This window comes from Panthera leo, chromosome D4, assembly GCF_018350215.1.
Source record: "Panthera leo isolate Ple1 chromosome D4, P.leo_Ple1_pat1.1, whole genome shotgun sequence".
NCBI classification, from domain to species: Eukaryota; Metazoa; Chordata; class Mammalia; order Carnivora; family Felidae; genus Panthera; species Panthera leo.
The window spans coordinates 18687501-18707962 of NC_056691.1; the positions used below are offsets into that span (position 1 = coordinate 18687501).

The 20462-nt window shown below is 50.6% G+C and overlaps 1 protein-coding gene across 1 annotated transcript; it reads left to right on the forward strand.

Moving 5' to 3' along the window:
- The first annotated feature begins 4041 nt into the window (after positions 1-4041).
- FOXB2 (forkhead box B2) lies at positions 4042-5334 on the forward strand. The gene has a single exon (XM_042912056.1). The coding sequence runs from the start codon at positions 4042-4044 to the stop codon at positions 5332-5334; it is 1293 nt and encodes a 430-aa protein (XP_042767990.1).
- The last annotated feature ends 15128 nt before the right edge of the window (positions 5335-20462 follow it).

Sequence of the window (20462 nt, forward strand, 5' to 3'; positions counted from 1 at the left end):
GTGCGAGGGACCTTCCGGGGCTGGGGGGCAGGGGTGGGGGAGGGGGGAAAGATAGAAAGGAGAGAATGAATAAATAGTCGCTCCTAAAGTTCCACATCTTTTTCTGGCAAATTTTTACTCCCCTCCATAGAGCCAATTAAACGCAATAAAACCTTGCATGGAGTCCCTCTTCCTAGCAAAGCGTCGCCAACAATTGCCTAAGGGGTAAACCAAATACGCCTGAGATAATTACACTAAGCCCGGGGCAATGATCTGCCTGCCAGGGTCCTCAGCGCCAGCCAATATTTGTATAGTGTAGGGGTTGTTTGAAGGAAAAAAGAAAAAAAATACTCGCGGAAACTTGAAACCGACTGGTTGGTGCCAGTGTGGTTACACGATCTGTTTTCCTTGAACGGGGGTCTGCAGGCAGCTGGAGCGCGCGCGTACCGCCCCCTCCGCTGCTGCTGCACGCCTGGAAAAACTGCAAAACTTGCCGGAATGAAATCAACCTCGCGGGAAGGAGGGAAAGGGAAGGAGAGCGCGCACCCCCACCGCGGCCGGAGCTCGCCGGCCGGGCCCTGCGCCACGCCGAGAATCCCCCAGAATACTCTGCGGCGGCCGCAGCCGGCTCCCCTCGAAAATGGACACATGTCCCGCGCTCCCGGGCTGAGCTCTTCGCTGCAACCGCAGCCCGGGCTGCGGCGGCCCGCTGGGGCCTCAGTGTCGAGGAGCACTTTCTACCCTTGCCCAGGCCACCCGCTACGCGGGGACTCGAGGCTTGGGGTGCTTCGCTCCACCTTCGCGGCTCTGCCTTGGTCCAGGTGGCGCGGAACCGCTCCGCCAGCTGAACGCAGTTGGCTCCCTGAGGCCGAAGGCGCTGGCCACTTGGCTCGCGCCCTCCAGGACCGAGCCCGAGGTGGTGACCCGGGTCTGGGACGAGCTCACCCCAGTAAGCGCCCAGCTCGCGGCTTTAGTGTTCAGGTTACGCGCACCTAAGGCTTGCCCCCGCGCGCGCTTGAAGGGCCCGTCCACTCTCTTTGTCCCCAGACAGCAGGGAGCCCACTGGCCCGACGGGGACGCCCCAGAGAGGCTCCCAAACAGGAGGCGCTGCTTTTCCAGGAGCCCTCGGTAAATAAACTCTCACAAGACGTCAACAAAAGATGCCTTTGGCCGCTCTGCGTGCAAGGGCAGGACCTGAAGAGCTGCCGACAGCGGCCTCTGCACGGCTATTGGGCCTGGACTGGGCTGTTCTCGCACCATGTCGGGCAAGGGAGAAGGGGCCTCCCCGGCTTCAGTTCTGGCTTTAACTGTAGGCATCCACGGAATTCCTCCGTGGCTTCGCGTGCCCAGGAGGCCGGCTGCTGCTTGGCTCCTTAAACTGCCTCAGTGGACTAAACATCCCGCAGAAACTCCATAGGGGGAGGAAAGATCCCGGCACGGAGTGACAGGGAAAGCATCCTCCCCTGTGACCACCTCCTCTTCTTAGGGCCGGCCAAGAGGCTGCTCTTTTCCCCGGGGGTTCTCTTGCACTCTTCGCCTTAACGCGGGTTCCAAAACGTCTGCCGGCCTAGTACAAACTGGTCAAATAGCACTAGCTGGAAATCTAGCTCCTGACTAAAGATACATTACCAATCTGCCCCACTCGTCTCACTCCTACGACCAGAGGAAGCACCCGACAGGCAGATAGCCTCTGGTCCTGCCCTGGGGCAGCTCACCAAAAGTCGGAAGTTAAAAACGGGGGACCTGCTGTCACCAAGGCTGGCCGGCAAGGAGAAATCTCCCAAGCAGTTTGGGCCGACAGCTTTCTGCCTTCGGGCTTAGGCACGGAAAAGAAGACATTAAAAACCCAGTGAGACACAGTCCCTAATTGCTGTTTTCTCCTCAAATGGTAGAACTGGAAGGACCCGTGAAACTTCCAACTTGAGACATCTCATTTTACAAATAATGAAATTGAGGCTCAGAGACAGGAAGAAGGTATATTTTTCCCCCTAAACTCTGCTTTTCCTCCCAAAAGGCGAAAGCAGCCAAAACCAGACTATAACTTCCCTGCAGTCATTTGGGATTCGCCTACGGGTGTGCGGATGAGTGCTGAGCGGGAACCAGCTTCTTGGGCCCCTGCAGGCACCGGGGCCTCCCCGCTGCGGCTCACCCAGCTTTCTCTCACAGGTCACACCAGGGCCCTGTGGAATGATCACTTTGACCTCCTATTTAATCGTAATTATCTCGCTTCCCCTCAACGTACTAAGAATAGCAAAGATCGCGCAGTCAGGACTCACTCTGGTGATGGGACGTGTGAGCTCTCAACTTCTGGCCCCAACTCAGACGTCACCACCGCAGAAGAATGCCTCACTCTGTCCCATCCACCTGCTCCTAAGAAGCGCGGTGGGGCCTCAATCCACCAAGCTCTATCTATCTACCCTAATGTCCTCCTTACAGTCTCTCTCTCCCTCCAGACCGCGGTCTTGGAACGCGAAGCGCCGTCTCCTGCGTCCCTGTACCTGACGCCGATCACCGGGCCTCACATGCGGTTCGTGAGCAAGGAAATTGTGATGAAGCTGGCATCTGACGAAAATGCCCCTGGCTCTCCTCCTCATTAGCTTTTCCCTCCAACCCTCTGGGCATTGGGATTTCTTGCGGAGAAGAGACCTTGAGGCCACGGTGCCCTGAACTTGGCCCAGAGAATGGCCAGTCCAGGAGAAAGGTAGTGTAAGGAGCAAGAAGTTCAGAGCGGGTAGGTGGGAAGGGGAGAATGAAAGGGCGGGGACAGAAGGGGGATGCAGGGGAGGAGAGAGGAAGCTGAGTCCTGTCCCCCCCTTGCCAGGCGTCGCGACGCTGGTGGGGTGCAGCAGCGGAGACCGCACCGGGCGCTGCACCCCTCCCCGCGAACAGCCTGCGCTCCCTGCCCCTCCCGGCGGGCGGGGAACGCTGCGGGTGGGGGCGCCGGAACAGAGGTGGAGGAGGGGGCGGGGGCGAGGCGCGGCGCCTTCGTGCCCCTTCTTCAGCGAGAGACGCGGCGGCGGCAGAGTCCCTCAGCCTCGGTCATGTGATAGTCTCGAAGCGCGAGCCGCGGGGGTCTCCGGCGTCTCGGGGACCATTACAAAACGCAGCCAGGAGAGCGCGTCGCTGCCACAGCCGCCGCCGCCTCCTCTCCAGCTCGAGACTGGCCCGGGAGAGCGGCGGCAGCTGCGGCGCGGACGGCTGAGCGGACCGAGGCCGGCCTCGCATCCTCCGGGCCTTCGCAGCCGCCCCCTCGGGCCCGCAGCGCGCGCCCCGCGTCCAGCGCCCCCGCCCCGCCGCGGAGCCCGGCCGCGCGGCTGCTGCAGAGACCAAACTTCCCCCCCCACCCCGCCCCCAGCGACCACCCCCCCCCCCCCCCCCCCCCCCCCCCCCGCTCCGCCGCGAGCCGCCGGAGAACCGGGAGCCGCGGGCTGCCCAGAGCCGAGCTTCCTTCTCCTTACCTCGCCTCTCCCCTCCAGGAAAACCGCAACTCCGGGGCGGGCTGGCTAGGTGCCCGGCCGGGGGGCAGCCTCCGGGCGCTGGGAGTCTCGCCGCCCCGGCCTCCGGGAGCACGAGCGCCAACTCGGATTTAAAGGGCCAGAGTCCCGCCCGTCCCGTCCTTCCTCCCTGCCCGCTGGGCCCGGGCTTCCCTCGGACCGAGAAAAAAGCCAAGAGGAGGCCGGAAGGGCACCCTGCCCTGCCCACGCCTCCGCCGCCGGCTCCAGCGCTCGGCCTCTGACCACCTGGGGGGAGGCGCCGAGAGAGTGTGGCCGGGGAGCTGGCGCGCCCCGCCCGCCACTCTGCGCGCGGGTCGGCCACCGTCCGGCCAGAAGTTGGCGAGCGGCGGAGGGCTGAGCGGGCCCAGGAGGGCAGGCGCGGAGCCCCCCAAGCAGCCGGCAGAAGGCAGGAGAGAGACGGCGAGAGGGTCTGGGGGCAGAGAGGGCGGGGTGGTGAGGCTGGGCGGGCCGAGCGGGGGTTAGTGGAGACCGCCAGGCCCCCGCTACCGGGTGCGGAGCCACACTGCCGTCCAGCGGGGGCCGGAGGGCGGTAGAGGCGCCGGGGGCGATGCCGCGGCCGGGGAAGAGCTCGTACAGCGACCAAAAGCCGCCCTACTCGTACATCTCGCTGACCGCCATGGCCATCCAGCACTCCGCCGAGAAGATGCTGCCGCTGAGCGACATCTACAAGTTCATCATGGAGCGCTTCCCCTACTACCGCGAGCACACGCAGCGTTGGCAGAACAGCCTGCGCCACAACCTCTCCTTCAACGACTGCTTCATCAAGATCCCGCGGCGGCCGGACCAGCCCGGCAAGGGCAGCTTCTGGGCGCTGCATCCCGACTGCGGCGACATGTTCGAGAACGGCAGCTTCCTGCGGCGCCGAAAGCGCTTCAAGGTGCTGCGCGCCGAACACACTCACCTGCACGCGGGAAGCACCAAGGGCGCGCCGGGCGCCGGGCCCGGAGGGCACCTTCACCCGCACCACCCGCACCACCACCACCACCACCACCACCACCACCACGCGGCCGCGCACCACCACCATCACCACCACCCGCCCCAGCCGCCGCCCCCGCCGCCGCCGCACATGGTGCATTACTTCCATCAGCAGCCGCCTCCAGCCCCGCAGCCGCCGCCGCACCTCTCGTCGCAGCCCGCGCAGCAGCCGCCCCAGCAGTCGCAGCCCCAGCCGCCGTCCCACCCGGGCAAGATGCAGGAGGCGGCGGCGGTGGCGGCGGCCGCGGCGGCCGCGGCGGCCGCGGCGGTGGGGAGCGTGGGGCGCCTGTCGCAGTTCCCGCCCTACGGGTTGGGCTCCGCCGCCGCGGCCGCCGCGGCCGCGGCCGCGTCCACGTCGGGCTTCAAGCACCCGTTCGCCATCGAGAACATCATCAGCCGGGACTACAAGGGCGTGCTGCAGGCCGGCGGGCTGCCCTTGGCGTCGGTCATGCACCACCTGGGGTACCCCGTGCCAGGTCAGCTCGGCAACGTCGTCAGCTCCGTGTGGCCGCACGTGGGCGTCATGGATTCGGTGGCCGCCGCCGCCGCCGCCGCCGCCGCCGCGGGGGTCCCCGTGGGCCCGGAGTACGGGGCCTTCGGGGTGCCGGTCAAGGCCCTGTGCCATTCGGCAAGCCAGAGCCTGCCTGCCGTGCCGGTGCCCATCAAGCCCACCCCCTCGCTGCCGCCGGTGGCCGCGCTGCCTCCGACGCTCACTGTCCCCGCGGCCGCGCAGCAGCCGCCGGCGCCGTCCACCGTGTGCCCCGCGGCTGCGGCCTCTCCCGCCGCCTCCCTGCTGGAGCCCACCGCCCCGAGTGCGGCAGAGAGCAAGGGCAGCTCCCTGCACTCGGTGCTGGTGCACTCCTAGGGGACCGGGCGGGCGGGGGAGGCGAAAGCGTGCAGGGACTCCTGGTCCTGGGCTGCCCGGGAGGGAGAGGGCGCCCTGAGGCTGGGCAGAGCTGGCGAGCCTGAGCCTTTGAGGCAAAGGAAGGTCTTTGAACTGACAAACCCGAAAGTGGATTCTCCAGTGGTTGAATAAATATAACACTTATGGTGTCTGTGTTTATACTATGTTGTACAATCAGATTAATGAAAGCCAATTTTCAGGTAAGAGTTTTCTATTGTGATTAATATTGGAAGTTAATAAGTTATGGGGGGAGGGAGCGAAGGAATTTGGGGAAGCTTCAGTCGCTGGCAAATTGGAAATGGATTTAGACCCCTATTCCTGGGAGAAGCTGGTGGAGTTCAACCTCCCCGGGAGAAATCCAACAGAGAATGACGCTTAATACAGACCTCAGCCACCAAGTTTCTCACCCCGGGCAGCGGCCTTTCCTGAACATCCAAGACAAAACTGCTATTCACTAAGGAAATCTCGTTTTATTTAAGGATAAGAGAGACCGTTTTCATATCGTTATTTTCCTGGTCAGTTAAATGGGCGAGGACACAGTGTCATGACTTAAGTCGCTTTGGGGAGGCAGCGGGAACTCCACGAAGGATCTTGGGAAACAGTTCAGTTTCTTGGCTCTGACCCGGGGTCGAGAAGGATAGAAGGAATGGCTAAAGCAATTAGTTTGCACAAAACAGAATGGCAGCGGCTTAAAGAGCAAAGCCCCAGATTCCAAAAGTAAAGTTCGGGGAAACACAACCAAAGAGAGACAATGAAGGCGGCTTTCTACCTGCAATTCGTTTGTGTATCAATCGGACGAGGCCGTTTAGGAGCCCCAAAATAATGTTAATTCCCACGATCCGTTCCCTTTGGGATTTTAAAGAAAAAACATCACTTGCACCGAGGGATTTTGTTCCTCTAAACATGAATGCAAGAATGCCCCATCACCCGACACAGTTGCTCTTAACGCTTCCAGGAGCGTCTCCTGGCGGTTTCCTTCCAGCCTCCGGACGGACGCTAGAGGATGACCCCGTCCCTTTTGCGCTCTGCGATTTGGTATTCTGCGTGCTGATGGGGCGCGTCCGTCTTTTAGGCGAAATTCTTCAGTTTCAGTTCGCGAATGGAAAAGAAACTTGCCGCGCTGTCGTCCCTTCCCCCCTTTTTGAGCCCCAGGAATAGCACTTTACTCGCAACAAACTTTTGGGAACGAAGGGGGGCGGGTAGGGAAGAGGCAGCTGCCCTTGACCTCCGAGTCACCTTTGGCTTGCGTCCGCGCCGCGTTCGGGTTGTGACTTTGTGACAAGTTCCTGTCTGCCAGTGTTGTACGCGGTGTTTTCCATTAAAGCTTCTCTCTGGATCTGCCGCTGCGGGTGTGAAGGTGTTTTCGCTTCTCAAGAGAGGAGGCGGCAGTCTGAGTGTCCCCTGGGCGGTCAGGGGGCTTTACACACCCTCCCCCCTTCCCTTTATTTCTTAACTTCAAAGCTTCATAGGAGTGAGTTCACGGAGAGCCGCCAGCAAGGACAGGTTTCCTCCACTGCTCCATTTATCCGCTGGCGCAATTACCTCCTATTCGACCCATCCTGATCCTGGTTTCCGGAGCTCTAGCCCACCTCAGTGCTGGAGACCCGATTAGCAAAAACTTGCAACAGTGAATCGTTCGTTCCCTCTTGAGGTTCGTATCAATACACCGTCACCACCGCCCGACACCCTTTCCCTTTTCTGAGGGCCTCTCCGAGGGCGGGCCACGGCCTGGGACTCCGTACCCTTGGGTAGGCGCCCTTAAGTCTGGGGGGCCGACCCGGGGCTGGGAAGTCGGGTCACTGCCACTGCCACCGCGGCCCACATTAACGAGGAGCGCGGGCCCAGCCACCGCGGCCTGGGAGACCTGTTGCGCACCTGCTCCGGGCCGCGTCCTCCGCGAGAGGGGCCGCGGAGGCGACCGCAGCCTGGAGCCCGGAGCTGCCCAGCGCCAGGCCCGCGAGAGCCTGAGGCCCCGCAGTCCTCCAACCCCCAGAGGGAACTTCCGGGCGGGAGCGGCCGCGGAGCTGCGCGGGGAGCTGGCCAGGCGGCCGGGCCGGGTGAGGGCGACCCATCTGGGGCCGGGAAAGCCGCCGCAGGTTCTCTGCTCTCCAGCCTCGAACAGGGCTCCATCTTGAACCGACTTCCCTCTGCCCAGCCAGGCCCAACGGAAGCGTCCTCTAACCTTTCATCAGAAAAAGGGCCAACAAGACCTGCACAAAGTAATGACACCGGAGCCGGGGAGCGGGCGCGGGGGGTGGGGGGGGGGGGTGGCTACATCTTCAGATAAGTATTTCCACACATCCCTTATGTATAACTTGCATCGATCAAAGCGTGCAGCTAGTTTTGGTCTGGGAAGCAGGTTTAGGTCACTGCCTCCTTGAGGGCTGAAACAATTCCAGTGTATCCCCTATCCTTTCAACTTGAGACTCTGGAAGGTTCTCTGCAGTTTTCCTCTACACTAGTCTGCTGCTGTTGAAAGAAAAGAAGAGGGGACACTGACATGGGGGTCACAGATTTGGAAAGGCTTGGGAGTCTGGCTTCTTTGTTCTCCTCTGGGTGAGTTGGTGCCTAGACATCCTGGGTTTGGACCCCCTGGTTTAGATGAGTCAGTTGGCTCCAAGAAGGGGGACACTAGATCCCAAGGGTTTGTTCAAAAGAATACCGCTTCTTTCTTGTCCACCCGCCCCAAAAGTGTGCTTTTTATCGGAGCCCAGGAAAGGGCACTTCCAGGAAAGGACTGTGGCCCAAAGTGTCCTTTAGCACCCAGAGAGCTGGCTAAGTGACAGCCCCTCCTGAGAAGAAAGAAGCCTGTGGGCCACAGTGAAAGGAATGAATGAATAATTGATCCTCATAGTTTTCCTGGACCCTCTTGGCACGTTCCCTCCTACCTCTGGGTGGAAAACACTGTTTTGTTTTGCTTTTGCTAGAAGCAAAGAGAAAAAGGAGAAGGGAAGGCAAAGTGCACTTACAGATGATTCAACTCAAGTTTTTATCCAGGAGGAGATCCAGGAACCCAAAGGAAGCAATGCAGGGCATTGAGAGTGGAGAACATGGGAATTAAATTCATGTAAATAAAAAAAGCGGGGGAGGGGGGCCTGCCAAAATTCTGATCCCAAGGGAGATCCCAACTAAAGCCCTGAATACCAATACTAGCCTGAAGACCCCTCTTAACTAAGATGGGGTCTGCAGTCTAACTGTAACTAGCTTGTGTGGGGCTTTATCCCTTTAAGCAACCACCACCCCATTCCCACGCCAGGAACCTGGCAAGATTAATCTGGGCAGATCTGTGAGATACCAGGACTGGGAAGACCCCAGCCCCGAAGCTGACTGCTCATCACCAGAATCAGATTTTCATACCTATGTGACAAAAAAAAAAAAAAAAAAAAAAAAAAAATCTATTCAATGACATTGGAACCTGATTCAGTGCTTATTTTAAACATGTGTATAAGGGTCAAGCTATTAAAAAAAGTATTGTTCTGGTGATACTCAAAGTGTATAGAGAACTATTAAAGCTAATGATAAATTGATAGTGATATTCTGGTAACCCTCTCCACTGAGTACATGATTGCACCTGATCTCACAGTATTCTCTCTCTAGCAACAGGTCGGGATAGAGAGAAAGTAAATTCTAGGTAGAAATGAGAGGCAAGCAGAGACACTTAAAAATTTATGACCATTTCAGTTCATGCATTTAATAAAATCACTCCCAGTATGCTAAGTCCTAGGGGAGAGAAAGTGAACTTGCATTCCTGGTTTCCAGGATGATAGAAAAGAATGTGGTTGTTTAGCCTGTGTCCCACTTACCTGAATGCATGGCACCCTAAGCAAGATGGGAAGAAGCAATGAGAGAGGAGAAAGATTTCGGTGTAGATACCTTTGCAATATAGGTGGGAGGAAAACAACTTGGAATCATCCATTTGATTATATTTGCTCAGGAAGCTGAGGCAAGAGCTAAGGGCCCAGGGAGGACAAGCCTGTTTTAGCTGTAGTCTTGAGAACAGGCTCTCTTGCAGAGGCCAGAATGGGCACAGTTGGCATCTGGCACTTAGGAAGCCTGTCAGTCAGGCTGGCTTGTGGTCAATTATCTCCTTAAGTAGACTGGCATTAGTCCAGCCAGGGAGGAGGGCTGGTAGCATCCAGAGGAATCAGAGCCAGTTATCTGAAAGTGGTACTGCTGAACCCCAAGCATCTTTGCATTGGGGGGGTTGGGAGGTGATCAACACATCTCCTCCTGGGACTCAAAGGTGACATTTGCCTGCTTGGCCCTGGTACAGAAAGACTCCAGAAGAGTATGGACACAGCATGCCTTAGGAGAAGAAACAGTGATTCTCAAAGCCACCAGGTTTCTTTAAATGCCATACACCGACAATTTCGCCATTTCTGATATGCATAAAATCATAGAGAGATCTTGGTAGACTGTAGTGGGATTTGGTGCCTCCACTGGATAAGGATTCTCATTCTTCATGGTACCTGACTATGAAATGGGCAGAAAGGGTAGTTTGGGGGCATATTCAGGCTTGCATGATGTGGCAAGGGTTTGAAGTGCTAGTCGTGTTAATGCGACCGGGTGCCTATGATTCAGCCGGCGGGGGGGGGGGGGGGGGGGGGGGGGGGGGGGAGGGGGAGGGGGGTGCGGTGCGGGGGCGGGGGGGGGTTGGTATTGGAAATGGGAGAGTAAGGAAACAGTTTCAAAAGCCAGTGATAACCTCTCTGTAGTTAAAAAGGCAAAGTGAGGATTCAAGTGGAGGTGGGAAGTCCTTGAATTCCAAAGAGCAAAACGGTTTCTTCAAGTCCAACATTTTCATTTTGCTCATTGAAAATATTTTCATTAACTTTATCTGTCAAAGCTGAAATGCTACCTTATACCCTTTGGGGGAGATTGAAGAGATCTGCTTGGGATTTCAATTCAGTCTTAAACCATTGTTTAAATGGTATGAGTTTGGCAAAACTCCAGACGTACTCTGTCCCAAGCACTTTTCCCCCTTAACTATCCCCCGTGTATTTTAAGGAAAATTTAAGCCATATGTTGCTCTTTCCCCTTGCATCCAAATGTAGCTTTATTGAATTTTAGCATGGTCCATGAAATTCAAATTCTGAGTCTTAAACTATAATATATTCATATGATCTACAACCCAGTCACATGATATGCACATATATCATTAAGCAGAAAATAAAGCTTCTGCGAACTATAGTTGTATTATCATAGTAACATTTCTTTAGACTGAAGAACCCTGCAGAGAATGCCTTATTAAAAAAGGATTTTATGAAATTATCAAAAAATTTCAGAAAAGCTAAACTGGTGATGCATGAAAATATTTTTAATAGACTACTGCTAAGAAGACATTTTGATTATGCTTAGTTTGATAACAAATAGTTCTTTCCTGCCACAAAGAACAGGTCTTTTGCGTGCAAGAGACACCCAAGCTTTGCTTGTAAGTCACAGATCTCGTTATTGTGGCATCATTTAAAAACTGCATTGAAATATGCTTTCCCATCTGAGTGACCTCCAGCCCCTGTCAGCACCTTCACAGACAGCGTGTTTTTACTGTTACTGCGGATGAACGCTTAGTAAGAAAGGAGCTGGAGAGCTGGAGTCCAGGCCCAGCTGAACTAGATTCATTCCAGAAAGGATCCACAACACTGAAACACACAGATGAAGAAAGGGGGGGGGGGGGGAGGAAGGGGGTTGGGGGAGGGAGAGAGGAAGGAAGTGAGGAAGGAAGCAGAGAGAGAGGCAGATGTAACCATCTGATACTGACAAACCAAATATATCTATACATATTTATATTTATATATACATACACAGTTTTCTGACCTAATACTGCATTAGTTTTCTCTCAGGAAACTATAAATCAATTTTTTCAATGTATGCACCTATAACACTACTTACCTGAAGTGATCTTGGCTTAAAACAATATTCGTCTTCTCTTAAAAATGTTGCCTAGCTAGAGAGGACAGGGCATTAAACAACTAAGTGGCAGCCTCGTTTATTGCCTAAAAAGACGAGGCTTTAGTCTGCCTAAGAATTTATCCCAGGTGAGAATTCTGTGACATGAATTTTGTCATAAGTTTTGCAACTTATTTTATAGGGATGTAACCCGTATCCCCATAGGGAAAGGTTTTAAACAAAAATTATGCTATTTATATATTATGCAATATCATGCAGCCATCACAAATAATGCTTATGAAATTTTACTCATATAGACAATGTTTATGCACCAAATATTAACAGTGCGACCTTCAGATGGGTGAAATCGTAAGTCATCTTATTTTCTTGTTTTCCACATGTCCTAGGTGGTTTTGAATTGTCTACATACACTGATCATGTTTTCCTTTTATATATTTTTTCCATCTTTTAAGTGTATTTATTTATTTTTGAGAGAGGGAGAGATTGAGAATGCGCACACGGGGAGGGGGGGGGGGGGGTAGGCAGAGAGAGAAGGAGAGACAGAGAATCCCAAGCAGGCTCAGCACTGTCAGCGCAGAGCCCAACGCAGGGTTCAATCTCAAAAACCGAGAGATCATGACCTGAGCCGAAATCAAGAGTCAGATGCTTAATGATGAGCCACCCAGGTGCTCCTGGTCATGTTTTACTCTTATAACCAGGGGAAAGATTCCTTAAAGATCTATCCAGCCAGTGCAACTACAATTTCAACAAAATTTAAATTATTATGTTTTAATGTAGCACCCTAAATATGGGGGAGGGGTGAAGAACTGACTGATTAAAATGGATTTTAAAGGCAAAGAGTGGCAGAGAAGATGGAACCACACACCTTGCTGTCTTCCTGCTGTGCCTTTGACTGCAGACCCCTCTGGTGGGAGGCTGTCACTTTAAGTTTTGACCCTCCGAGAGTTTTGTGAGAATTGCTGTCCCATAAAGCTAAACTAGGAAAATGGGAAAGGGTTGAAATTACAAAGAGGGCTTGCTAAAGAATATATCTCACTTTCTCTTTTAATAATCTGTACACACCCATCATGGGGCTCAAACTCAAAACCCCAAGATCAAGAGTCAAATGCTCTTCTGACTGAGCCAGCCAGCCACCCCAAATCTCACGTTCCTGTGTTGCCTTTCCTACCAGCGTCCTCTGTTTTCAACTTTCGCGTTGCATGAAGTTTTGTAGCCTCAAACTCTTTTTGATACTAGGCAGATAGGGAGGGAGGCAAACCATAAGAGGTTCTTAAGGACTGAGAACAAACTAAGGGTAGATGGAGGGTGGGGGAGAGGGGAAAGTGGGTGATGGGTAGGGAGGAGGGCACTTGCTGGGATGAGCCCTGGGTGTTGTATGAAAACCAATTTGACAATAAATTATATTTAAAAAAAAAAGAAACTAGGCAGATAATGCTAAGTAAATACACTCTGCTAGCTTAGGTATTTCCTCCCAAATGAAAAATAAGATACAGTTTTCCAGAACAGTAATGTAATTTTCCTTTTTCCTAGTTGGCAAATTTTTGTGTCATGCCAGTGTTTTCAAGAGGAACTCTTTAGATACTATTTGTGCTAGTCCAAGTAAAACTACATTGTCTTCCCTGTTTACACTGAAATCGTTTCTTTTCAAAAAAAAAAAAAAAATGCAAAAGCCTGGGTTGCCTGGATGGCTCAGTCAGTAGAGCATCTTGATCTTGGGGTGGTGAGTTCGAGCCCCATGTTGGGCGTAAAGATTAAATTGTTTTAATGAAAAATACAAGTCTGTAACTATCCAGAATATGCACGTTTTCAGAAGATTAAACAGGCCTCAACTGTTAGGCCAGAAGCCTGATTACCTCCAAAAATAGCCACGGATCATTGAGATTTAGGGTTTTTTTTTAAATAAGTTACACCGGAGAACTAAAACTGTTAAAATTACGAGACTGAGTTTTTAACCCAAGAGAGTTAGAGAACCAAAGTATAATCAAATATATCTTGCTTTACGAGCTTAGAGAACAAAATAACATCCTAGGTCTTCGATATACAAAACTGTTTAACTTTCACCCCAGTTATTACTGGAAAACATCTTCTTTCTCCCCTGCCAGGGAACCCCAAGCTGACTCAGGCCTGGTTACTCCCACCCGACAAAGAAAAATCTGTAAAGTCAAATCAACCCGCTAACGCTGCTCCTCAAACTTGAGGCGCATGTGAGTCACCTGGGCCCCCTCCGCTGGGCCCCACCTCCAACGATTCTGATTCAGCAGGTGTGAAGATTATACATTTCTAATGAGCTACCAGGTGGTAATGATTTTGCTGGGCCCCAGATCACACCCTTGCGAAGCTCCGTGCTAACAGAGATTTGTTTTGTTTTCCATCAGTTGACCTCAGTTACAACCATCTCAGTCCATCAGAGATACCCAAAGAACTTTGAACATCACAGAAAAGGCATGAGTTGAGATCTCTTTTTTCTCTCAAAAACTCCCTGGTGTCTATCAGACTTACCCATCACTTTCCCAGATGTCTGAGTATTTTCTACTAACGCTCGAGGGAAGGGGGCCTGTTGATTTCAGCGGGAGTCATGATCCCACAGTCGTGGGATGCAGCGCGGAGATTGCTTGAGATTCTCTCTCTTTCTCTCTCTGTCTGCCCTTCTCCCCCATTTGGGTGCGTGCTCGCTCTCTCAAATTAAAAAAAAATAATAATAACGCACAAGGGAAACAGAAAAACTCCAGAGTTCGAGCCTCCCTGCTGTAAGTCACATAAAGACAGAATAGTCAGATTGGAAAGCAGCAATCTTCTTACTTCGTCAGAGGCAGCTGAGGCAGCAGCTACTTGAAAAGCAAGTTAGTAAACACCGGAGCTAGAAGTCAAGGGTCTTCTTTCTATTCTCCCCTTTACATCATAAGTCAACCCGTTCACAAAAGCATTTTACCCGATGGGTTTAAGGAACTGTTACTTCACTTCCTTAATGTGGTGCAATTATGTTCGCAGACCATGCTTTCCCATGATGCTTCATGCGTCATAGGTTTTTTTTTTTTTTAAGTTTGTTTATTTTGAGAGAGAGAGAGAGCATGTGAGTGTGAGCGAGAGAGGGACAGAAAGAGAGGGGGGAGAGAGAATCCCAAGCAGGCTCTGCGCTGTCAGCATGGAGCCCGTAGCAGGGCTCAAACTCACGAACCGGACGATCATGACCTGAGCAGAAACCAAGAGTTGGAGACTCAACTGACTGAGCCACCCAGGCGCCCCCTGAGGTATTTTTATGCCCACTGTTTTATATAGGGGAGATAGGCTTTATTCTGAATTTTATTCTGATAGCTTTTTAAAAATTTTTTTATGTTTATTTTTTAATAGAGAGAGAGAGAGAATGGGGGAGGGGTACAGAGAGAGGGAGACACAGAATCCAAATCAGCCTCCAGGCTCTGAGCTGTCAGCACAGAGCCAGATGTGGGGCTCGGACCCCAAGCTGTGAGTTCATGACCTGAGCCGAAGTCGGGCGCTTAACCTACTGAGCCACCCAGGTGTCCCTCTTCCGATAGGTTTTATACGTGTGCAGGCTTAGACCTACACCTTGCAGAATGGGGTTCAGGAAGATGTTCAAATGATGCATCAATTTAGTGAAGTCACACTTTGCCTAAAAATGGAGCCATTCAAGCCAAATATTTATAAAAATGCTTTGGTTCTCAGGACTGAGGCACTAAATAGCGTGCATTCTTTTTTGTTTACTTATTTTGAAGAAGAGAGAGCGCCAGCAGGGGAGGGGCAGAGAGAGAGAGGAGAGGGAGAATCCCAAGCAGGCTCCGCATGGGAGCAGATGCCAATGTGGGGCTTGAACCCAAGAGCCCCGGAGGCCACGACCTGAGCCTAAATCAAGAGGCAGACGCTCAATCGACTGAGCCCCCCAGGTGCCCCTAAATGGTGTGCATTCTAACAAAACAACTGCTACCAGGACTTGAGCTAGGGTTCCCTCTGGTCCTAGAGAGTTTGTGAAATTTTCCGCAGCCTCCTCGCATGTCCTGTGACAGATTCACACCCCTATTCTCTGGGGACTTTTAGTCAGTGGCTTTAGAATGTGTAGAAGGGAGAGAGGCATTGTCGCTCTTAGTTGTGTCTAACTTAAAAGGCCAGCTCCCAGAGACCTGGTTTACTTTGAGGATCATCTCAGTGTAAAAGCACACTGCCCCTTTTATTTGCAAACACTCCAGGTGTCCCGGCACGAGAGCAAATACTAATGCCTTGAAGGTTTGAGCTTACCTTACTTCATTGAATTTAAATATGGATTATTTCTTTTTTTTTTTATTTTTTTTTCAACGTTTTTTATTTATTTTTGGGACAGAGAGAGACGGAGTATGAACGGGGGAGGGGCAGAGAGAGAGGGAGACACAGAATCGGAAACAGGCTCCAGGCTCCGAGCCATCAGCCCAGAGCCTGCCGCGGGGCTCGAACTCACGGACCGCGAGATCGTGACCTGGCTGAAGTCGGACGCTTAACCGACTGCGCCACCCAGGCACCCCCAAATATGGATTATTTCTAAAAGTGTTTCTACCGTCTCTCTACCAGGAATTTCTCACTGAGTGTCTTTGCCATCCAGACTAGTCTTAGGGTTTGCTTGGTTTTGACTCTGGGTCTTTTTGATCGCCCCCTCCTCTCTGGCTACTTACTTTGCCTTTCATTTCTACTCCCACCACTCCCAATTCCCACTAACTTCTTAATGAGGGACCATTTGATTCTGTTTCTCTCTGTTTATAGACTGTAATCATTGGGATTTCACCTTCTACCGTGGAAGTGGTCTATCAACTTCTTTTCCTACATGAAGACTGTAGGAAGACTTTTCCTACATGAAGGAATTAATATGTTAAACTATTAAAATCGCATTTTTTTTTTTTAGGAGCTCCTGGGTGGCTCAGTCTGTTAAGCGTCCGACTTTGGCTCAGGCCATGATCTCACGGTTCGTGAGTTCGAGCCCCACGTCAGGCTCTGTGCTGAAGGCTCAGCGCCTGGAGCCTGCTTTGGATTCTGTGTCTCCCTCTCTGCCCCTCCCCTGCTTGTGCTCTGTCTCTCAAAAATAAATAAAAATCGAAAAGAAAATTTTAATCACATTTTTAAAATCTATCTGCACAACTTCATCCTACAAGCATTTATTCAATATGGTAATGTAGGAACCATGCCAGGTGCTGACGGTAAGATATGTTCCCCACTGCACCAACTCTTAACCTATTGTCTCTCATCTCCAAGCGTGCCCTTTCCAACTCCGTGATGCCGGAGCTGGGACTTTGCAAACCGCGTCTCGGCTTTGCCTGCTGGTTATATACTGGGTCCTGGTAATATGGGGCTCTGGTGGCGGTTAGCAAGGGTGGAAAAAGGAAAAGGGATTTGCTCCTTTCTGCTTGTTCCTTCAGGGGTTCCCTTTCCGCGTGTGATTCCTGGAAGCATCATGCAGGCAAAACTTCTTCACCTGGCAGTGTCTTCCTGTAGCAGCAACCGAACCCAGTTGGAAATTGTCCCAGCCTTTGAAGAACCAACCTCATTTCCCACCCCATCTCAGAGACCCCAGCACCAGTTAGCAGGTGCTTTCTGGGTTCTGACCTTCAGCTTCATGGGGGATCACCTCGGAGTTTCTGAGTGTTAATAGTTCCAACTTCTTCCCTTTGTACTCTCCAGCCTAGGGGTGGAAGCTGCTTTCTGCAGTTGCTACATTGTGATAGTTTAGAATTCTCTGTCCCCGCCTTCAGCTGTTAACATCTTTACATCCAGTTAACTATTCGTTACATTAAATTCTGCTTGTGAAAAGAACTGGAATGCTTTCTGTCCCCTGACTGGATTTTGATGCATCTGCCCGCAAGGACCTGACAGTCTGAAGCAGAAGCTTGTCTCCCCTGACAAAGATGTGTACAAAATTAGTGCAGGGTAGCTTGGAGGAGAATGTTCAGGTTCAAATTTATAATATGAAACAATATGCATAGGCATAGATTTGCTAGTATGTACCAACTAAGAAAAACAGGAAAAACGTATTCCTTTTAGAAGTGATAAAATATACTCTTTTAAAATAAAACTGTTGGCTGGGGCGCCTGGGTGGCTCAGTTGGTTGAGCGTCAGTCGGGCTTCCACTCAGGTCATGCTCTCGTGGTTTGTGGGTTGGAGCCCCGCATTGGGTTCTGTGCCGACAGCTCAGAACCTGGAGCCTCTTTCGGATTCTGTGTCTCCCTCTCTCTCTGCCCCTCCCCTACTCGTGTTCCATCTCACTCTGTCTCAAAAATAAATAAACATTAAAAAAAGTTTTAAATAAAACTGTTGGGGGCGCCTGGGTGGCTCAGTCGGTTAAGCGTCTGACTCTTGATTTCCGCTCAGGCCATGATCTCGCGGTTGCTGAGTTCGAGCCCTGCATTGGGCTCTGTGCTGACAGTGTAGAACCTGCTTGAGATTCTCTCTCTCCTTCTCTCTCTGCCCCTCCCTGCTCACTCTCTCTCAAAAATAAATAAACATTATAAATAAAACTATTAACACACGTCCTGTATTTACAGTAACACAACCTTGTGTTCTCTCTGCAGGACTTCATAGCAATGCGGCTCTGAAAAGCAGCATCGGTTTGCAGGTAAGTTCTGAGATCTCAGTGTGCCAGACCCTGTCCAGGAGCTAATTCCCCAGGATGAGACTACTCTAGACTGCTCTGTTTGACCTTCACTCTCTAAGAGTCAGGGAAGAAAAATGACCCAGGGAAGGTAGGAGGCTAGAGAGCAAAAAATCCTGGGAAGGCAGGAAGCTAGAGAGCAAAGCAAATCAATTAAATAAAGTCAAAACTAATTGAGTAGGTCAAAGGTATATAGAGTGTTTTTAGAAATTTCTGAATATGACAGTTCTGCTTATCGATGTAACATGAGGATATTGACTTTTTAAACTAGTTACGATAATAAAAGTAAATCGTGAGTGGCCAAAGCTGGAGCTCTTCACTGGAGAGATACTGGCTTACCTGAAGCCCCGAAGAATGTCCCATAAACAATAGCAAGTTGGAATAAACACACTTCGGGGACTTCTGTATAGTTTTCTCATGAGAGCAGCGAAGATAAATTTCGAAATAGCAGTTTTGACAGAGTATCCAAGTGCTTTAGAAACCAAATGGTTCTTGAGGAGCTCAAGACAAAGTGGAGCATTGTGGGGTCCACACAAGGTTAATTGGAAAACAAGTTGGCCCATTACTTACTTTTTGGCTGCTTTGATATTAATTTGTGTGGAAACTTTGAAAGTTTCTAAGGATATCTTTTTAAAAAAAAATTTTTTTTTAACGTTTTATTTATTTTTGAGACAGGGAGAGACAGAGCATGAACAGGGGAGGGTCAGAGAGAGGGAGACAGAATCTCCAACAGGCTCCAGGCTCCGAGCTGTCAGCACAGAGCCCGACGCGGGGCCCGAACCCACGGACCGCGAGATCATGCCCTGAGCCGAAGTCGGCCGCTTAACCGACCGAGCCACCCAGGCGCCCCTAAAGATATCTTTTTTATCTTCTTTTCTCTGCTGATATAATACTTGACTTATGGGAAGTTCTTAAAGATTCGTTGAAGAGGAAGAATAATTGAGTTAATACATTTCACCATCCCCGACGTAACAGAATTCAAATGTGGAGACCCTCTTGCCTAACTGCTCTAAACAACAACAACAACAACAAAACCTTAGATAACTAAATCCTAGTAAGCTTAAATGGCTAGGAGAGAGAGATTCCGCTACTTGGCCAAGGTCATTTAACTACTTTGTGAAGGAGCCAAGATTGGGTCTCAAGGCAGCCAAATTCACACCCTGCTCTCATCCACAGTGTTCAACTGCTTTGAAAAGTCTCTGAAACTCTGTTTTGGTTTTCACATCTGTAAAACTGGACAAAGAATACCTACCTAATTAGGTTTAATTTAACCAATAAATAAAATCCAGTTTGTTGACAATCAGAATTGAAATTCCTATTTTCAAAAACCAATTGAGAAATGTTTCTTAGTAACTGGAGACAGATTGGGGGGAAAAAAAAAACGCTCCTAAAAATTAGTATGATTTAATAAAGGAGGCCAGCTGAAAAGGGGAAATTGTTTTGGACAATATTTTTTTTAAAAAACTAGATCCAGGCAATATTTCTTACAACTTTTCAAAGCCACGTGCTGATTTTAAAACCATATTTATAGAAACAATTTCCTGGCTTTAAAATTAATTTTGGTATTATATAGTATTTACTTAAAAAGTAACTTTTCCTGGTTTCTAAAATATTAGAAGCATATTAAAAGGAAAATTGTGAAATGATTTGAACATTACTTATGATGAAATTTTGAAATATATCATGGCAAGAAGGCAAATCTTGAAACGGACTGTAATTGAAAGTTCCCATGAGAATGTGGATTCACCCAGGATGATGACCAACAAAGCACCATATAAATCATAACTGCTCTCTGCACCCCAGACGTATTTTTTTTTTTTTTTTGGTCTATTTCTCTCAAGCTAGCTCTCAATTCCTTCTATATCCAACTATTAAATTTTGTCTTTCCTTCAAAACCCAACTTCAAAACCAACTATTATAGTGCCTAACTGATTGTAGGAACGCACTATTTCCTTTCTTTTTTCCAAGAAGTCTTAACAATTTCCTCTACCCTCCTCTGATCTCTGTTATTCTTTTTTTTTTTTTTTCACTTTTTTTTTTTCAGACAGAGCTCAAGTGGGGGAGAGGGGTGGGGGTGGGGTGGAGAGAGAGAGAGATAGAGAATCTTAAGCAGGTTCCATGCTCAGTGTGGAAAAGTTCATGTGAGGCTCGATTCCATGACTCTGGGATCATGACCTGAACCAAATCAAGAGTTGGATGCTCAACCAACTGAGCCAGCCAGGAGCCCCCTCTGGTCGCTGTTATTAATCTCCCTTTTCCTCATTCTTAGAGCATGTTGTCAGATCTATGGCCCAGTGTGCCTTGATTTAGGCTGGGTGTGTGACTAGCTCTCCTGCCAAAATAACCTGTAGAATAGCATGGACTTCAGCCTTATGGAGTCTTCATATTCCTCACCGCACTGTGTTTTCCACACCGTATGTACTAAATGTGTGTGTGTGTGTGTATGTGTGTGTAACAGAATTACATTTAGCTAGTCTCCTTTGAAGCTGACTTCTAAAAAGACAAGTAAATTCCCTCTTGTCCAACTCGATTTGTATCTCCTGATATCCATTCCATGTCC